Raw genomic sequence first — 20,490 nt, forward strand, 5'->3', positions numbered from 1 at the left:
GGAACAAAATACTAATTAAAACCCATAAGGTCCTGACATGTTCTAGTTGAAAATATGTCGCAAGATTCTTAACCCTACCACAAGTGTAGCGTCCACATGAACAAGTGGGACAATAAGAAACCAGTTCATTCCATAATGCTTCAAGTTTCGCAAAATAAGTAGAAACAAGTCTTGATTTTGAGCAAGATTAGACAACTCAAAGTGAATCTAAAAGACATAAGGTCGATTCTTGCATTGATATCTCAAAGATTTAACCATACTTTTTGAACCGAATATGAGAAATTGATGTTGGCAGAAATTTATTTGGAAAGAGAGTTGAGAATCCGAGTAGTAGCAACACCATTACAATTAGGAGATGATGAGAATGCTACAAATATATCAACCTAGTTAAGATATTCGAGTACATCTATTGATCCACACTACATGTATTTTAAAAAAAAAAAAAAAACACAAATACAAATGATCCAATAATTCAAGATTTCTCGAATAGGTTGAGGAATATCACCATCAACCAATCCACAAGTTATAGTTTGTCTCAGTCAAAAGATTAGAAACCAAGACGTTGCTAGTACTATCCAAATGGAGGAAGTAGGGATTGGGATGTTGTTCAATAGTGGAGAAACTCATAGGGTGAAGACCAGCTGAAGAAGGATTTGTATATTCCGGAATTTCACTTCCGCCATGAGAAGAGTAAGTTCAAAAACCCTAATTTCTTATCCGAGTCAAAGCTAAATAAAACTTGCAGACTTTATTATCGACAAATGGCATGCATATAGCCAGCAAGTACAAAGGAGAAAATATCTAACAAACAGTTAATTTCTAAAAGGTACATAAATTTATTCCTATGCAAAATTTACTCATTTCTTAATTGAGAAAAAATATGACGAGCACAATAGGTTTCTCACATAAATTATTTCAAGCAAAAATAACAGGAAGATAAACAGAACAATATGATGAAAGAGCAATACATTTCCTTTCTGTAAAATAATCAAAGTTCACAATAACAACATTCTTATACATGATCAAACTAATCTTAGCCTATTACAGGGATAAGGCATCTACGACCGTTCTTAAATTCAAAGGTTAGATCTCCCACCAAAATTTCTTAAAGTAAATAAATAAAATAAAATAACTCAAACTCAGAAATCTTGTCCTCAAATGAACTTTAAACCAAATGGCCCCAAGTTTGTTAATCTCACTTTGCTTGAGGCTTCTCAAAAATGCTATTGAACTGTTGCTCCTTGGCTCCACAATAAGTACGAGTATAACTGCTCAAAGAGCATTCCGTTCTCATTATGAAAAAAAATAAATAAAATATTTCAGTGATAATCCTTCAACTGAAATTGAATTACAGAACAAATCAGCGCAATTCTTATCCCACGTATGCAGGAAAAATGCACTTCTGCATTGTTGAGTCCATTGTCACAACTAGAATTCCAGTTTGCTAAGTCAGGGCCCGGAAACCTAGGGTGCGACCAAAACAACGTCCAAAGTTCTTGGCAACCTTGGGAAAAGAATAGTAGCATACAAAGCATTGGCCTACAAATGCAATGCATTCCTCAAAAGATCTTGCTATATGCTGCAAGATATATCCTGCCGTCGGTTCTAACAATTAATCCTCAAACTCCTGGACTTCACCGTCTGCAATAGGAAGGACCACCTTATTTACACATGAGCCTTAAGGCAAATCCAAGATACAGTTACTAAAACTATTTTTAATAAGTATTACCAGCTAAAGTGATAGCCAAGTTCGCTTGAGCATCGGCTTCTGAGTTTAGATTCTTTCCAGGATGAAAGACAGAATGTCAGAATTTCAAAGAATGTATGAGTAAGAATATCAACGAATAAGAAAACAGATCCAATGGTCGCAAAGATTCAAATCCAATTCCATTGAGTACATCACCTCAGGTAAGCACGATTTCTCATTCTTCAATGAAATACTCACAAGGACAGTTTTAAGATTGGTATTAACTAGATCATGTGTTATTGTTGTATTCTCCGTTGGAAGGCAAAGGAGTTTGATCACATTCTTTGGAGATGTAAATTTGCGAAATCCATGTGAAATCATTTCTTTCAAATGTTTGGTTTCTTGCTAGCTTGGCACAAGAAAAATGGTGATATTATTGGAGAATTCTTCCTTCATCTGCCCTTTCATGAGAATGGTCATTTTTTTGGGTTTGTTAAAGTGCTATTTTGTGGAATCTTTGGGGTGAGCAAAATAATCAAGTGTTAAGAGGGTTGGAGAGGGATCCTAGTCATGTTTGGCCCCTTATTAGATTTCATGTTTCCCTCTAGACTTCATTTTGCATGTTTCTTTTTTTCTTCTTTATTCTTTTTTTTTTTTCCCCTTAAGTGAGAAACGCTCCATCAAAATTTCATATTAGATTACACAAAGCAATTTCCTTATTGTTTGAATCTTCATATACAACCAAATGTTGGTGGAAGATTTTTTCCTTCTTCAATTTATCTTGGGTTTTCGGGAAGTCTACCAAAGAAAACATGCATCAAATTTTAGTTGGCCCTCTCCTATCTTTGAAAGCTCAAATTCTTTGGTCTAATGTGGTTAAAGCTTTAATCTCAGAAATTTGGTTTGAATGCAATCAAAGAGTATTTCATGACAAGTCTTTGGATTGGACGGATCGTTGGATGTACTCCTTTACTAGCTTCTTGGAGATCCCAATCAAAGCTTTTTTTGGATTACTCTATTCAAGACATGTCTTAATTGGATAAGGATATGATGATGGTGCTAAGATTGTGTCAATCTAGTTGAGATAGCTGGGTGTATCCGTTAATCCTAAGACTATATTTTATTGTATCTTTGCTCTTATGTTTCTTGTACCTTAAGCATTAGATTTTTTTCATTACATCAATGAAAAGTTATGTTTCTATTTCAAAAAAAACCTAGGGTAATAAGATTGTAGTCATAGAAGAAATGAGTGAATTACACCAAGATTAAAAAAAAAAAAAAGGTATACATGCGTTCATAAACAAGAAGGGAGGTTTATATCTTTAGGTTTCGATTTTGAAGTCCTCTTGTAATTATTCTATAGGCACTATTTTGTATAGTTGGAGTTCGTTCCTCAAGTTGAGCTCCCTTTTTGTCAACTTGGTTTCTTTATATGCTGTATTCTTTCTTTCGTTTTTTTTTTTTTTTTTTCCTCCTAATTTGACATATGATAACTGATTTATCAAAAAACTGAACTAGAATAAGGTTTTGCAGTATAAGCCTATATTTGTACGGGAAGAGTTAAGACAAGTTAAGTATTGATGAAATCGAGCCATTAATAATCATAACAATAAATCAACAAAAGTAAAAGTGGTAAAGAGCCTACATCCTACACTGAATTCTTAAGAGCACAAGAAACAATAAGGGAAAAATACACTTATGGTTCTTGATGTCGAGGTTGGGTAGAGGTTGAATTTGTATCTTTCAGTTTTCAAACTCTTTTTAATAGCACTCTCGGTCCCCCTGTCAAATTTTCTATTAACCACTATCGGAAAGTTGCCGTGACACTAATTTTTAATTAAAAAACAGTTTTCTAATTTTTTAATCGAAATAATTATGATTTTTATTAGTAAAAAATCTCCCTTCTCCTTCATCTTTGTTTGCTACCTCTAATCAGTGGCCATTGGAGACTGTCGACAATTGTCATATAAGTAGGCGTGTACGTGGTTGGGTTGTGTGGGTTTTATTGACCAACCCGATCCATATACATCCCAACCTTTTTGCTTTCTTTTCCTTTCCTTCATTTCGGTTTCTCCTTCCTTTGCCCTCTTTTCCCCTCTTCTCCCTTCTTCCCGGTCTTCACCCAAAAAAAAAAAAAAGAACAGAAACAACATTCCACATCTGGAACAGAAAGGAGAAATGCCATAGAATGGAACAAAAACAACCTCAAGCAACCTCAGTCCCAAACACCTCAAAATTCTAAAAAAACACCATCTACCAAATCTTCACTATTTGTTCATTCCTTTTTTTAAAATATAAAAAAATAAAAAATAAATAAAAATAATAATAATAAATAAAGGAGGAAGAAGAAAAAATCTTAAAGGAAAGGGGAAAGCTCCCTTCGTTCAATTCATTCAATGATTTTAGATGAAAGAAGGGGGAAGATTTGGGATGAAAGAAAATGGAAAAAAGAAAAATGACACTGACTAACAGTGGCTGGTCCGAATGGAAGGAGGAAGACAGGAGGAGAGAGAGAGAGAAAAGAAAGAGAGGAGAGAAAAATAAATAAAAAGTAAATTTTTTTTATCTAATGATTAAAAAATTGAGAAAAATATTTTTTTAATAAAAGTAGGTGCCACATCAACCTTCGAATTAACGAAAACCTGATGGATGGACGAATGGTGCTACCTACAAACTTCCTGGACAAAATTACTGAATGTCAAAATTTAAGGACCCAAATGTCTAAACCTAAACCGAACCTTTGGGATCAAAAGTGTAATTTTCGAAACAATAATATATAGAAACCAACTAAACCACATTGTTAGAGACGCAAATAGAGAAGAGTTAATGGTACTGACCCTTAGTACATGATTGATCTCGAAGGAGAGAAATTTATCCTTCAGCTTGATAACTTCATTACATAACTCAGAGATATTCTCATTTTTTACCTTCCATAAACCTTGAACCTGTTCAATGAAATATGCAGATACATGAAATCAAAAAACAGATGGATCCAGCTGCTTGCACAGAGGTGGATCTATCAGATAGGGTTGCTTTTGATATATCGAGGTTGACAATTACAAAACACTTGCAGGTTCACTCCAGTTTTAGAAATCCCTAATATTAAATATCCACATAAACAATGTATTGCTGCAAAACCATTCTACTAGAGAAAGAAACCGAGGATGAGAAATTGAATATAAACCTACCAAAAGACATAGCTGGATACATCAAATATGCATAGTAATTTTCTAACTCCATATAAGAACTGTTTTTGGTTCAAATTCTTAATGAGACATCACAATGCTGATCCACAAAAACCAATGCTGTACATTCAAAAGAACTCATATATGGAAGAAGCTACATTGACGATATACTTTTCAACTCAAAGACGAGAGCTGTTAACATCCCAATAGAGGAAATGTTTTTCGTCAATGCGAATAACCAGAAAATTGTTCCACTGTAGTAAAGTTTTATCCCATGTATTGACAAAAGGAGCAATAGATAGCAAGCAAAAGTTTTAAGAATCAGAATGTTTTAAGCAAAAGTTCTATAACTTCATTTTGCATTTGCCAATTGGAGTGCTTTCGTCTAATGTTCCTGCCTAATTGGGTTAGGGTGAAAGTCGAGCAGTCGCATTGAAAAAAGGAAGTTGAGTCTCCTTCCCTTCCTTGGAAGAAGAGCAAGTACAATCCCCAATGAAATAGTCTTTTCATAGAGATTGCAAGCTAGGGCCAGGGATACTATCAGGAAGTTCCTCATATCAGAAATGACAATATTAGCCTTCTTAAAGTTTGGACTAATTATTTCCTTTCAGTACAAATTATTCTTACAATATAATAATTTAACAAGGCTTGATAAAAAAAGAATCTTTTAAAATACAAAGTTTTCAGCTTTGAGATTCTTGCCAACTCCTAAGATCAACCACTAAACCCATCCCTCTGAATTTTTCCGAAATATATCAGGACAAAAAGAAACCTACTTACCAACAATGTATTAAAAGGATAAATGTAGCCTTGAGGCCTTTCCTCTTCAAGATGCGAGGTGTAAGCTTCGAGGCGGTGTGAGGCATAAGGCCTCAAAGAGTAAATTAAAAACATTTTACAAAACCTAAATTGATATCAAGTACTGCTAAACATGATAATCATATAAAGGTGTAAAAAGAAACTCAACCCCACAATTTTCACTTAATAAAAAAATACTAAAAGGACCATTTTCATCATCTCTTCTACTACTATTATCATTAATAGGATTGATTTATACTATAAATGTTTGCCTTCAACGTTCACAAGGTCACAACGGTAAAAATAGTCCTACTTCAAATTGTCACAACTCAAACCTTAATATTTTTGAAGAATTTGGGCAATTCACTAGTATTTTTCTAATCACTAGGCGAGGCATAGAGATTTTAAGCCTCAATACATTTTCACAAAGGCGCAAGCCTCTTTTGTGAGAGGCATAAGCCTCTTATGGTTCAACAAAGGTGTAAGTCTCAAGGCTAAAACTTAGAGCCTTGCCTTGAGGCGTAAGCCTCAATAGCTTTTTAAAACATTAGTTAACAAGTTTACAATGTGTAGACACGAGAAGAAATAAGTTGACAAGAAAAAAAAATTGTAAGGTAAAAAAATTTTAACCAACCTGCATACAGACAAGTTTGGAGTCACCTTGGACGTGAATCCTAGTGAACCCTTTCTGAAGTGCATACTTCAACCCTAAAAGAATAGCTCGATATTCAGCAACGTTGTTGGTTGCTATACCTAGGCCTTCACGCAGTCTACATATCTATTTCAAGGGAGAGAAATAGATTAGATACACATTAATAAGAATAAATACGTTAGTGTGGGTTCTTAAAGGAAGAATGTATACCACACTCCCATCATGAGCTCGCAGAACAGCTCCTGCCCCAGCTTGTCCAGGATTTCCCTTTGAGGCACCATCGAATTCTAGAAAGCAAGATTCCTGTACATGAAATATTATTATGACAATTAGAATCTGTCGAGTAAGTTGATAATTTGAATTCCGAGATTCTGTTCCTTTGTAATGGAAAGACCATTTCAGAATCTAGACAATGAAATCAAAGCGTGATTAGCACTTGGTTTAGAAACAAAACAAAAAAGAGATTCCACTTGTTTGCATCCTCAATTTTTTTGTACAAAATATGATTATCATCAGGGGACCACAAACCATTTGTTAGTTTCATTTTGGAAATTACAATCAATAGTTCAGACCCCTAATTATACTTTGTATATGAAAGACCCGTTAACAATGATCATAGAGATTGATGACTTCAACAGATGATGTGAAAATTCTGAAGGTTTACTGAGCTAGCATGTTTTGGATGATGTTACAGGAACACAAGGATAGAATCAAATACATAACTAGTTTTAAAAGCAGAAATTACTTCCTAACTAAAAAAGACTAAATAAGAATTGATATGACTTATAGGACAACAAACAAATGTAGAAATTTACTTTTCTTTTAATCAACCGCTAAGAACCACTTAAGCAACTGTTAGGCCCTCCATAGCTAAAATGTATTTACGAAGGGGTAGGAAGGGAATTAAGTATGGTTATAAAGGGGGAGGGGAGGCCATTTTGTTGTACATTCTCAGGGTTCTTATAGCTGTGGGAAGTATGTGCGAAGGGTATGTTTTTGGTATTGGAGTGAGTATATGAGAAGTGGGAACCATCCCTCTCTCTCTAGAGTTCAGGGGATTGTATCAGGCATAGGGAGCATAGTTGCTCTCCCAGATTCATAAATCTCTCTGTATAATGAAGAACTCTCAATAGAACAGTGAGACTGGAACCTTTCATCCTTCTTTGTGTTATTTGGCTGACTATTTGCTGTCTACATGTCTTTTGCAGGACGTATTGTGTCAAAAACCTAACTGGGAGTCCTCTCTACTTATCTTAGTTCTCCCTCTTGGGAGTTACCCTAATTCTACTTTCTGGGATCCCGTGATTGATAAAGTTCGAAGTAGGTTAGCTTTTTGGAAAAGCTTCTTTTCAAAAGCTGGAAGGCTGACTTTGATAAAATTGGTTTTGAGTGGTATTTCGGTTTATTTCTTCTCTTTTCAGAGCCCTGTGCAAGGTGTGTGCAAGGTGTGTAAGAATCTGGAGAGGTTGATGCACGATTTTCTCTAGGAAGGGTTTGAAGAAGGGAAAAGCAAGTGGGCGCATTTGGTTAGTTGGGAGGTTATCGGGAAGCGGAGTCCTTGGGGGCTCTTGAAGTTGGTAAATCTTAGGGTGCATAACAAAGCTCTGTTAGCCAAATGGATGTATCGTTTTCCCTCTGAGCCCAAATCTTTGTGGCGTAGGATTATCGTCAGTAAACATGGCCCCCATCCTTTCGAGTGATTAACCAAGGGGGTCAAAGGCACTAACCGGAATTTGTGGAAAGATATTGCAAAAGAGTTCCCTTCTTTTGCTCCCTTGATTCACTATATGGTGGAAGTGAGGAGGGACATGTACTTTTGGGAAGATCCTTGAGTGGAGGAAAGACCTCTTTGTGTTTTGTTCCCACATTTGTATCATATGTCATCTCTCAAAAATCATTTTATTATTGACTTTCTTATGTGGTTTAGAGCTTTTATGCCTTTTCTTTCGGGTTCTATTGCTCTCTTTTCGATAAGGAGGCAACGGAGGTGGCTACTTTTCTTTCTTTACTCGAGATGGCTACTTCTTGTGCAAGTCTTTCTTTTGGTGTTTGGTTAATCCTTCTCCCTTAGGTGTGTCGATCTTTACGATGCTTTTGAGAATCAAGATTCCGTTCTTTACGTGGCAAGTTCTTCATGGTCGTCCTAACATGATGGATCTATAAGACCCAGTTTTATGTCTCTTAGTATTTGGGTACATATGGTACACATTTAGTTGTTATTTTTGAAATTTTTTGTGGGATGAAGAAATTGGTAAAAAAAAAAAAAAAAATGAAAGTAAGAAGCATAAATAAAATTTGAATCGGAAACAAGGGCAAAAAAGGGAATGTTCACAAATGAAGAGGTATGAGTGTAGTTATATTAATATTCTTTTTTGTGGTTAAAAAAAGGAGAATTAATACCATCAAGAACAGTTGCTAAGTTGACTTCGTTGTACATGGATGAAATAGTAAGTTTAAAGGTGATTAGTGGTTCAAAGGAATGAAATGGAAATTTCAAATTGTGGATTTTAATCACCGTTCTTGTACCGACTAGATGGATTGAATTTCAAGGACAAAATTCTCAAAAAGGGGGTAATAATTTGTAAACACCCAAATTTCTTTTTCCTTTATAACTTAAATGGGAAGTAAAATTAGGTGGATTAAGATTAAAAAGAAACGAGAAAAAAAAAAGAGTTAACAATCAATTAACTAAATAAGGAAAAAAGAAGAAATAAATAATGAGATTAACTTATAAACAATTAAATAGCCAAATTTTAAAAGAAATATATGATGATTAAAAAAAAAAAAAAAAAAACACTAAGAAGGAGGATCAGCCAAAGTTTTGGGGAAGTTATAGGTGACAAGTTGGGGTGGGTTGGGTTTGTGGTAAAATGACAGTTGGGCCGATGGGTTATAATTGGATAATTTAAAGAAGTTATAAACTTGCCTAAATCCCTCGCTGAAGCCGGAAAAAGAATGAAAGAGGGGTAAGAAGAAGAGAGTTAATAAAGGAAGGCAAATGAAGAATTAAAAGAGGGGAATTGTTGGAGCTTTACATAGATTGCAATTGGAATTTGGATGGACGAAATTTGAATGCCGAACAATCCGAAGTGTGATCGACAATAACTCTGTGAGTGGTTTATTTTCTAATGTTTTATTAATAGAAAACTATTATGAAATTTCATGATTATGTATGGTTTTAGAAGAATAACTCAGTGATTTCAAGAAAGGGTTTACGAATTTTCAGTAACATAATATTCTTAGTTGAAGTTATATGTTTAAGAAAGTTAAAAGTAGGTTTTATTCTAAATAGTTTCAAAATGACGACAAAGCACGTTTTTATGAACGATTAAAGGTTATGAGTTATGAGATTTACGATAAAGGTGATTTTATATGCACTGGATCTTGTACCCATGGATCACTCGATACACCTCTGAGTGTGTTTTCATGATGTAAATTAGGAGTGGAAACGGTTCGGTTCGGTTCGGTTTGACACCGAATTTTTTAAAATGTGAAACTGAACCGAACTGAACCGATTTATTGGTTCAAACAGAACCGCATATATGTGGTTCGGTTCGGTTTCAAATTTGGTTATGTCCCGATACACCTTGAGAATACGTTTTTAAGGCATAAATGATATGATTATGTTTCCCGATACACCACCAGAATGTGTTTCAGTGGCGTAAATATTGACCTACGTGCACGAATGGAAAGAAAAAGTTGATTGTGTAAATTGATATACGCCAGTATGATTAAGTGGGGTACAGATTTAGTGAAGATTCTTACAAGTTAATGTTTATGATTAGAAGAGAATGTTTATGAATGTTCTAATGTGTTATTAATCGTGCATTCGGAATGGATTTGTTCTGAAATATGAACTTTTATATGTTTTGAAGAAAGTTCTACTAAATTTATTTTAAATATTAACTCACCACTCACTAGCCTTTTTAGCTCAACCTTTTAAATTAATTTTCCCCACCAGGTTGCTCTTGAGTTCCAGCGGGAATTAGTTGATCAGAAGCTGCCACCCGACTCATCAGTTTGTCGCTACATGAAGCCAAGCATGGAATACATGGTTTTGATAAGAACATCAGTGTTGGAATGTGTAAGTACCATTTTTAATTCAACTTTTTTTTTTTTTAGAGGGACGAATCGAAGCGAAAATGGGCTAAATCTCAGTGGATCGTAGTAGCAAGGTCACTCTACCACTTACAATACCCTGTCGCATATTTAAATTTTTAATTCAAGTTAAGTTTCAAGTTCAAGAAAAGTTGATGGTAGGCTCCATTGCATGCCCAGGGTCTATTATCCTTGCAGCCTGTCCTAGGTTCATGTAGGGTAATTTGGGACGTAGTATGACAGGATCGGCTTATGAGGAAGATTCCCTCATTTATTGGGCCTTTTTGTTGCATTCTTTGTCGGAAGGCAGAGGAAGATTTTATCATATTCTCTGGCACTGCGATCGTGTGAGTAGTATTTGGGAGTCCTTCCTTCAGACGTTTGGCATGATGTATGCTCATCATAATCATGTTAGTGCTATGATTGAGGAATTCCTCAATCCACCTCTTGGGAAGGAGAAAGGTCGTTTTTTATAGTTTGCGGGAGTGCGCAATTTTATGGGTCTTTGGGGGGAGCAGAATAGAAGGGTGTTTAGAAGTTTGGAAAGGAATCCTTCGGAGATTTGGTTTCTTGTGGTGTAATGAGAAGTATTTGTAAGGAAGTTAGAATAAGAGTTAGTTAAAAAACAGTGAGTTACATGTTAGTTAGCTATTATTCAGTATATCTGTAAGCATTTTCCCTATAAATAAAGCACCTCTCTCTCACTTAGAGGAGAGATTCATTTTGATTCAAAACTAGAGTTTGGTTTAATCCACCTTGTCTGTTTTCATGCATCTTTGTGGGCTTTGATTTCGAAGACCTTTTGTAACTACTCTTTAGGCACTATTGTGCACTATTGGATTCCATTTATTTAAAGGGTGCTGCTTTTTTTTTCTTTGGAGGGGGGCTTTTTTTTTTGTATGCTCGTGTTCTATTCTTTCTCAATGAAAGTTGTTTTCATAAAACAAATAAATATGTATACAGTGTTATAGTGCTATAGTATTATAGTGTTAAAAAATAAATAAATAGAAGACTATCAAAGATCATCTTGTGTTAGCTATTTAAAAATGGAGACACTACCTGTTGGGCTAGAAGTTTGTTGTTCAAACAGATTGGTGTTCCCTCAAACATTTACTCAATCAACAAAAGATTCCACCAAAATATCAAAAGTAGCTCACAAGGCTTCTCGGATATGACTGAGATCGTTTATCACCCAAGATTGCTCAATAAGGCAGCTAAAGCTTTATCGAGAATGCCTTCACCAACAGCGAAATCAGCTATCTTATAACCCCCAATTCTCATTGTTGTGGCTATACTTATATTACAAGAGGAGGTTGAATTAGACCTGGATTTGTGCATGATCTTGGATGATCTAATTTAAGATCCTGACAGTCATCCCAAATACTCTCTACATCAGGGTAAGCTATTATATAAAGGGCATTCAATGTAATCTACTAAGTCTTCTCTTATTCCCACCATTTTACATATGTATCATGATTTGGTGACTGGGGTCACTCCAGATTTTTTGTACCTATAAATGTCTCACTAGAGAATTATTTTGGAAATGTATGAAATCTGGAGTTAAATTTCATGTTGAGAAATGTGGAATTTGTCAGAGGAACAAGTCGGAAGATATCTCTCCAGCTGGTTTATTACAACCACTAGTGGCTCCAAATCGTATGTGGAAGGATATCACGAGGGATTTCATAGTAGGCTTGCCAAGGTCAGCCAGATATAATATTACATGGTAGTTGATCGTCTTAGTAAGCATACCCATTTTGTGCCATTTAAGCTTCTCAGCCAAGGAAGTGGCAGCCTTGTTTAGTAAAAAGGTGGTTCGGCTTCATGGTTTTCCCAATTCTATTATATCGTATCGAGATAAAACTTTTGTTAGTCATTTCTGGACCAAGCTATATAAGAGTGCATGATACACATCTCCGTTGAAGTACCACATTCCATCCACGAATCAATGGTCAATCTAAATGAGTCAATCATTGTTTAGAGACACTTTTGAGATGTTTTAGTGGTGAACAACCCAAAAAAATGGGAACGGTGACTATCTTGGGCGGAATATTGGTACAACATGACGTATCATATCACCATTGATACGACTCCGTTCAATGTGGTTTATGTGAGGTTTCATGTTTTTCTTTGGGCTTCGGTTTCGTAGACTTTTTGTAATTATCCTCTAGCTAGCATCTTACCTAGTTGGAAACCCTTTCTTTAAAGAGGCTTCTTAGTCTTGTTTTTCTGTGGCCCTTGCATTCTTTTATTTTTTTCTCAATGAAAGTAATTGTTTCTATAAAAAAATGTGGTATATGAGAGGCATCCACCATTGTCAATACAGTATGGTTATAGGCAGACTTCAAATGATACATTGAATATAAATTATTAGCTCAGGATCAAGCCTTAATCTATTTGAAAAACCAATTGATCTAGCTCAATCGTTATCCAAACAACGCTGTGAGAAGTTGTCCTCCAAATTTTTGGGCCCTACAAAGTGCTAAAGAGAGTGGGAAAGGTAGCTTATTGCTTGGAGCTCCCACCAGATACCTCTGTTCATAATGTTTTTCATATTTCCTAGTTAAAGTAGTTATAGGGTCCCAACCAGCCTTTGTAGTACTCCTCTCTTTTCGAAGAAATATGAATGGCAAGTTGAACCAAAAGATGTGGCAAGTTGAACCAAAAGATGTGGTTGGGATTAGATGGAATGGAGATAAAAACATGGAAGAATGGCTCATACAATGCAAAGGGCAACTGCCATCTAATGTAACTTGGGAAGCAAATGGAATTCTTGAAGGGGCAGTTTCCTTCTTTTCACCATGAGGACATGGTGCCTTTGACCCCGAGGGGGTACTGTTAGGCCTTTGATTGTTAAAACGTATTCACAAAGGGGTAGGAAGGGAATTAAGTAGGGGACCATTTTTTGTATGTTCTAAGGGTTCTTATAGTTGTGGGGAGTGTGCGTAGGGTATGTTTTTGGTATCGAAGTGAGTCTATGAAGTGGGAACCAGTCCTCTCTCTCTAGAGTTTAGGGGATCGTATCTCGCCCCCTAAGGCAAAGGGAGCATAGTTCAGATTTATAAATCTCTCTGTATATTGAAGAACTGACAATCAAACAGTGAGACTGGTAGTGACACTGGACATATTTTCATACTTCTTTGTGTTATTTGGCTACATGTTTGCTGTTTACTTGCCTTTTGCAGGAAATATTGTGTTAGATACCTAACAGCAACATTGGCAATAAATACAGAATCACATGAACCCATATATTCAGCTACAGAAAAGAGTATGTAATTCAGAGAATTGGTTAATCATAATGACATCACCAAGACCATGACTTACACGGTTAGAGGACAGTGCATGGGACACAATGGAATCTTCCAACTTGACATGTTTCCTCGAGGGATCTTTTGATGTAGGAGTTAAAACAGATGACCCCTGCAAACATGTAAATCTACATTAACCACAAGCAAACAAGCATGACAACAAAAACCATAAGTTGCATATCAAATAGTGTAGCAAGTGTATACAGGCATTATTTGCTTCAGTTAAAATTTTAGTTTAGAAGATATCATGAAAATCAACTTACAATATTTTCCGATACAATAGCCTCTCTTGGTCTCTTCTTTATAGCATCCTGGCCAGAAGCCTCACCTTTAATAGAAGTATCTCCATCCTGGCAAGCAGAAACATTTTATAAATATATACAAACTTATGCTAGAGTGAATAGATGGTCCAGGAAGGAGATTGGATAGATTGGAATATTATAGATGCTCTTGATAGTACAACTACTAAACACTGGATCTACGTCAAATCAACACTGAAAGCCTAACATCCTAATTTTGCTATTGGAAAAAACCAATATGTATAAAATGTTTCATGTGGTTGTAGTTTGCAGCCTTCAACATCTGACTTTGAAGTTCAAACTGTACTAGTTATATTATTCTTTCTATAAGACAAGAAACCATGTTCTCTACAAAATAGAAAGACAAGGTATGGGAGGACGTGAAGTATAAACTCAAAGTGGTGACCTAGGAAGACAAACAATATGCTCTTTCCCCAAAAACACTTGTGATCCCATGCTAATAATTATGAGGCAAGGAAGATAAAAGGAGTAAAATTCACCCTCTTCAATAATGACCAAACTGGGATAACCTATATGTGAAAATATTAATCAATGGGATGCTTGAACAATTCTAGAAGAGCAGAGTTATTATCTGTCTCCTACCATTTTCTTATATAAACAAGATAGAAAATGGTCTCTGAAACTTTTTAACTCAATAATCCTCCAGTAAATGAAACATCATACATGAAAAGTGCAAGGCACGAGCGAACCAAAAAGATCAGGTCTCATATCTGCAGCTTTAATAGTGTACAGAGCATTCTTAAGCCCGACCGAAGCAAGATATTCCTGAGTGTCTTTTGGCAATGAGTGTCCTTTATACAAGCTAACAGGAAGATCACATATCTGCCATAGAAAAGAAAAGATAAAAGCCGAGCTTAATCAACTTAATGTATGTACCAATTACAAGAAACCCGCAGCTTTGAATAAAATTAACAAAAAAAATAAAAACCTATGCTCCTCAAGTAAAACATAAGCTTTATGCAATAAACAGCGCACAGAAAGTGAGGAACTGATCAATCACTGAACCAGTGCTTCAAAAACAATTAAATGTAACCAATATAAAAGCCTAATGTAACTTGATGCAAGAAAGCCGAGAAGCACCAAAGCAGACTAGTCAGTAAGTTTGCAGAGAAAGCAAGAAAACAATCAATCAATTAGGCCAGTAGCTGAACAACAAATACATCAACGACAATAATCTTGGCAAAAATCACTACTGAAATCTAAAGAAATGAATACCGAAGATCCAATTTGCGCCTGACAATCACTAAAACTTTTATATACTCCAATAATATCCCCCTTTCGAACGACAAAGAAGTCACCCATCTCTGATTCCGTGGGAGGTTCAGAATCTAACTTGGGTGAAGGAGAAGCGGCCTTTCGGAGTTTTCGAGAGGAATAGCAACGTAAACGGAATCTGGAACACAAGGAGTCTATAGCAGTAGCCTTAACAGCGACGTTGTGATTGTGAAAGCTTGAGGTCCAGTAGGAATTAGAGTAGCCATTGATGGAGGTCGAAGCAACAAGGGTTGTCCTTCTGAAAATGGCGCGAGTATAGGTAGAGACTTGGGAGAAGCAGTTCATCAGAGGGAAGTTTTCGACAAACTGCGAAAATTCCCAACTTAAATCAATGTCATCCAATAGGTTTGTCCATTCAAAGCACAGCTCCAAGAACTCGAGCTTCTTCTTTTTTCCGTCTCCTATCTAATTTTATTTTAGGCTAAACTATTGAAAATGTCCCTAAAGTTGGTAATTTATTCCAATAATATCCCTGAACTTTCAAATACTACAATAATACTTTTGAACTCTAAAAATTGTTATTCTAGATGGACGAAACTTTTATCCATTTCAACTTTGTACCTTATTTTATAAACTTTCAAAAGTTGTATTAATATACTTAGCCTTTTAAAAACAAAAACTAAAAAAAAAAAAAAAAAAGGTGAAATAGCTTATTTATACATTATCATCCCTTCTTCGATTTTCCTCACTAAAACTACCCAATATCTCATTTCTAAGCATGCCCACTCAAACAATCAGTCTCTTTGAAGTTATAGTCAAGAATAGGCAGCCTATATTTAGTGCAATAGAAAGAAGTAGCCTGGAGAATTTACTCTTTGTATATTTCAATGAATGATTACAGAAACCTAGGTATATGTTTATATACAGGACAAAACGAATGGCTAAATTGAGCTATACAATATAAATGACATAATACACAGTCCAGAAGACAAAACATTTTTACAGCTGCAGTGGACAACGGTTATGTAGAGGCAGGCATTGGGTTGCTTGTAGTTGGGTTGTAGGCTGTGGGTCGTTGGGCTGAGAAGTTGGGTCATGGTTTTCTTTCACATCCCCCCTCAAACGAGCGAGTAATTCTGTTACTCTGAATTTGGATCGAAGGAAGGAGAATTGAGAGTGAGAAAGTGGCTTCATGAGACAGTCGGCTACTTGGTCTGCTGAAGGGATGTAACAGACTTCAAGCACCTTATCCCGGACAAAGTGAACGTCGATTTCGATGTGTTTAGTTTTGGCATGGAAGACCGGGTTGGTGGCTAGTGCACTGGCACTGATGTTGTCACACCATAACGTTGGTTTCGAAGTTGTGGAGAAGCCAAGTTCAAGCAGAAGTTGTTTTAGCCATACAATTTCAACAGAAGCGTGAGCGAGTGCCCGATATTCGGATTGGGTGCTGGACCTTGCCACGGCAATTTGCTTCTTAGAGGACCAAAAGATAGCGGTGTTGCCCAAGTATACACAGTAGGCAGCTATGGATCTTCGATCAACAACATTGAATGCCCAATCCACATTAGAAAAGGTTGTTATGGTGAGGTTTGCTGCTGGTGAAATCAGTAAGCCATGGTGTTTGGTACCACTTAGGTACCGAAGAACTCTCTTTACTCCCTTCCAATGGACATCGGTTGGTTGCTTCAGGAATTGACTAAGATGGTTAACAATATAAGCGATGTCCGGTCGGATGGAGGTGAGATATTGGGGTGTTCCAATGGTGCCTCGATAAACAAAGGGATTAGGTAACGGGGTGCCATCAGATAGAGAGAAGTGTTTATCTACAGCAGATGAAGTAGGGGTTGGTTTAAGGTGTGTCAGGTCTAACTGAAAAAGCAGATCATCAATGTATTTGGTTTGAGTTAAAAGAAGACCTAAACTGCCACGAGAGGCTTGAATTCCAAGAAAATAACTAACTAGACCAAGGTCTTTAAGGGTAAACGCTTTGTCTAGCCGAGCAATATTATTGTTGATGAGATGGGGACTGTTACCTGTAATTATTACATTGTCCACATAAATCAACATGAGAATAATGGTTGAACCTTTCTTATAAATGAGTAGAGAAGTATCAGCATGGCTACTAATGAAACCCCACGAGTGTAGAGTGTCTTTGAGTGTGGTGTTCCAAGCTCGGGGAGCTTGCTTCAGCCCATAGATAGCTTTACGCAGCCTACATACATGATTGGGCATAAATTGATTAACATACCCTGGCGATTAAGACATATATACGTCTTCTTCCAGATGGCCATTGAGAAATGTGTTATTGAAGTTTAGTTGTCGAATGTGCCAGTCATAGGAGACAACAAATGTTAGAATGACTCTGATGGTGGTGGCTTTGACCACAGGGCTGAAGGTTTCAAAGAAATCTACGCCAGGACTTTGATGGAACCCCTTCGCAACAAGTCGAGCTTTGTGCCTTTGGATGGAGCCATCTGAGTTCCTCTTGATTCTGAACACCCACCGGCAACCAACAATAGTCTTGTGAGGAGGGGCTGGCACTAGGTCCCATGTATGGTTCTTGGCTAGAGCTTGAATCTCCAAGTCTATAGCATTTTTTCAAGCTGGAGTGGCCAGTGCATCATTTATCTTTGTAAGTTCAGTGAGGATGCAGTCACGAGCTGGGTTTTTGTCATCCATATTTTCAGCTTAAAAATTCTAGCCTTGGCACGGGTAATCATCGGGTGGCCAGGAGGTGCAGGTGGTGCATAGGAGCTTTGGCCTTCAGGAGAGGGTGAATTTGTATAGTTGGAGGACGAGGATGGTGAGAGGCTGGACAGGGGCAACAGGTTTGATATTTGAGGCAGTGGTGAGGTATGTGATTGAGCTGGAGATTGGGTTACTGATTTGGATGAGGATGTGGTGGATGGGTCAGAAGAAGATAGGCTTGATACAAGTCTGGAAGGAATTGGACATGGGTTGTTTGATGAGACTGGAGGATTTGTTGGGGGTGAAGGGTTTTCGGTACTGATTTGTAGAGGTGGGTAGCAGGGCGGTTGATCATGCCAAGGTGGTGGTGGATAAATGAGGGATTTTTTTTACAGTAGGTTGGGGCTGCACTGATGCTGCTCAAAACCTAAAACAAAAGGAAAAAATGTTTCATCAAATTCAACATGCCTTGATACTATAGTTTTTCCCGATTGAATGAGACATTTGTGATCTTTGTGAACTAGACTAGGCCCTAAATACACACATTTTTCTGATTTGTATTGAAACTTTTGATTGTTGTATGGTCTTAGATAGGAATAGCAAGCACAGCCAAAGATTCTTAATTCAGAGAAGTTCAATTTTTTATAAAGAAGTGTTTCCATTGGTGACTTTCCTTTTAAAACTTAGGAGGGTAGTCCATTAATAATGAAATTAGAGGTCATGAATGCATCCCACCAGAAACTTAGGGGCATTGAGGCTTGAGTTAGTAGAGTTAACCCCATTTCGACAATGTGTCTATGTTTCCTTTCAACCTGGCCATTTTGTGCAAAAGTATATGGATAGGATAGTCTTGAATTAACCCCTATAGTGTTACACAATTGATGTATTCTTTTAAATTCTCCTCCATTATCTGTTTGAAAAGCTTTTATGGTTGTTCCAAACTGAGTTTTCACCATATTGAGAAAGTAAGTAAAGGCAGCATAGATATCACTTTTTAATTTTAATGGATATATCCAAGCAAACCTACTAAAGTCATCGAGAAAATGAACATAGTAGCGATAACCATCAGATGACATTACTGGTGTAGGGCCCCATAAATCAGAATGCACTAGATCAAAGGGTGAGGATGCATGAGATGAAGAGTTTGAAAAGGGAAGATCATGAGACTTGCCATACTTGCATGCTTCACAGAAAACAAAAACTCCATTGACTTTCACTGGCAGTTTACATTTTTTGACTACATCATTCATGACCTTTAGAGATGGATGTCCAAGTCTTCTATGCAAAACTTCCTTGGACACAACTACATTAACACTACTACTTTGAGTAACAGTAAAACAAGCCATTATTTTACCATCCTTTATTAAGCAGGGACTATTCAACTTCAATGTACTACCAGCGGCTCTTTCTGCTTTCAACTTATATAATCCTTCACTGAGTTCCCCCTTCAACACCACCTTGCCCGTATGGATATCCTTAACAAAACAGCAGTCATCAAAGAATTCAATAGCCATCTTATTATCCTTAGCTAACTTTGAAACACTGATTAGATTCTTAGCTATTTCAGGTACATATAAAACATTTTCCAAGTTAGCAAACCAGTGTCAGTCACTAAAAAACAAGAACCAATATGAGAAATGGGAAGAGTACTTTCATTACCTATTGTCACTTTTTTAGTACCTCCATATTCAAATGAGTAGGTCATGTTGTTTGGATCACTAGTGACATGATTGGAAGCTCCACTGTCCATATACCATCCGAGATCAGCAACAGATTCAGGGGTGGCCAGGAATTGGTGTGGGCTGCCATCAGGGCTTGATTGAGTGGTGGGTGTTGGTTAACAAACATCGGCCTTGGAGCTTGATTTCTGTTGTTTTGCTGTGTGTTTTGACCGGGAATGAAGTTTCTGTTGAGCAATCTATAGCAATTGAGGGTAGTATGACCTTGTTTAAAACAGATTTGGCATGTGGGTCTATTATTGCTAACACCATTCCATAGAACCTTGCTTTGCCACGCCCATTTCCCCCTTTGCCCATTGTTCTGGAAAGGAGATTGAGTGTTGGGATTGTTTTGCTGTTTGCTCCCATTATGAGGCTGATTGTTGGTATGGCTTATTGTGAGATTGACAGTGGAGGAGACACTCCCTAGAGATGTTGCTTTACTTGTATTCTGTTCGTTTCTCAAAGCTTAGTAGCTCCGAGTGCAAATCAGCCCATTTCATTTCAGCTCTTCCTTGAATCGTGGCAACAATAGGATTGTATTCTTCATCTAATCCTATCAGAACTTGAGACACTAACGATCGGAGTGGAATCGGATTACCAGACAACTCCAGGTTATCAGTATGACTTTTCATTATTCTGAGATAATCACTCATCTTCATTGATCCTTTTCGAGTAGTTTGGAATACCTAACAAAGATAATCACCCTCAGCTCGGGACTGGATTCCAAAGAGTTCCTGAATCGCACTCCACAGGCTTTGAGCATTTTCATGTCCCATCACTTGTGTTGCAACTTCCACAGTCATAGAATTGTACAG

The 20,490-nt window shown here is 36.8% G+C and overlaps 1 protein-coding gene across 1 annotated transcript; it reads right to left on the minus strand.

The window, feature by feature from the left end:
- Window positions 1-951: 951 nt before the first annotated feature.
- Window positions 952-15,736, minus strand: LOC120079705. Its single transcript, XM_039034032.1, has 9 exons — window positions 15,264-15,736; window positions 14,712-14,870; window positions 13,992-14,078; window positions 13,745-13,840; window positions 6,533-6,625; window positions 6,305-6,448; window positions 4,525-4,632; window positions 1,730-1,781; window positions 952-1,641 (listed from the first exon to the last, which is right to left on the minus strand). The coding sequence occupies exons 1-9, from the start codon at window positions 15,606-15,608 to the stop codon at window positions 1,613-1,615; spliced, it is 1,113 nt and encodes a 370-aa protein (XP_038889960.1). The 5' UTR covers window positions 15,609-15,736; the 3' UTR covers window positions 952-1,612.
- Between the last annotated feature and the right edge of the window lie 4,754 nt (window positions 15,737-20,490).

Source organism: Benincasa hispida, chromosome 6, assembly GCF_009727055.1.
Source record: "Benincasa hispida cultivar B227 chromosome 6, ASM972705v1, whole genome shotgun sequence".
Classification (NCBI taxonomy): domain Eukaryota; kingdom Viridiplantae; phylum Streptophyta; class Magnoliopsida; order Cucurbitales; family Cucurbitaceae; genus Benincasa; species Benincasa hispida.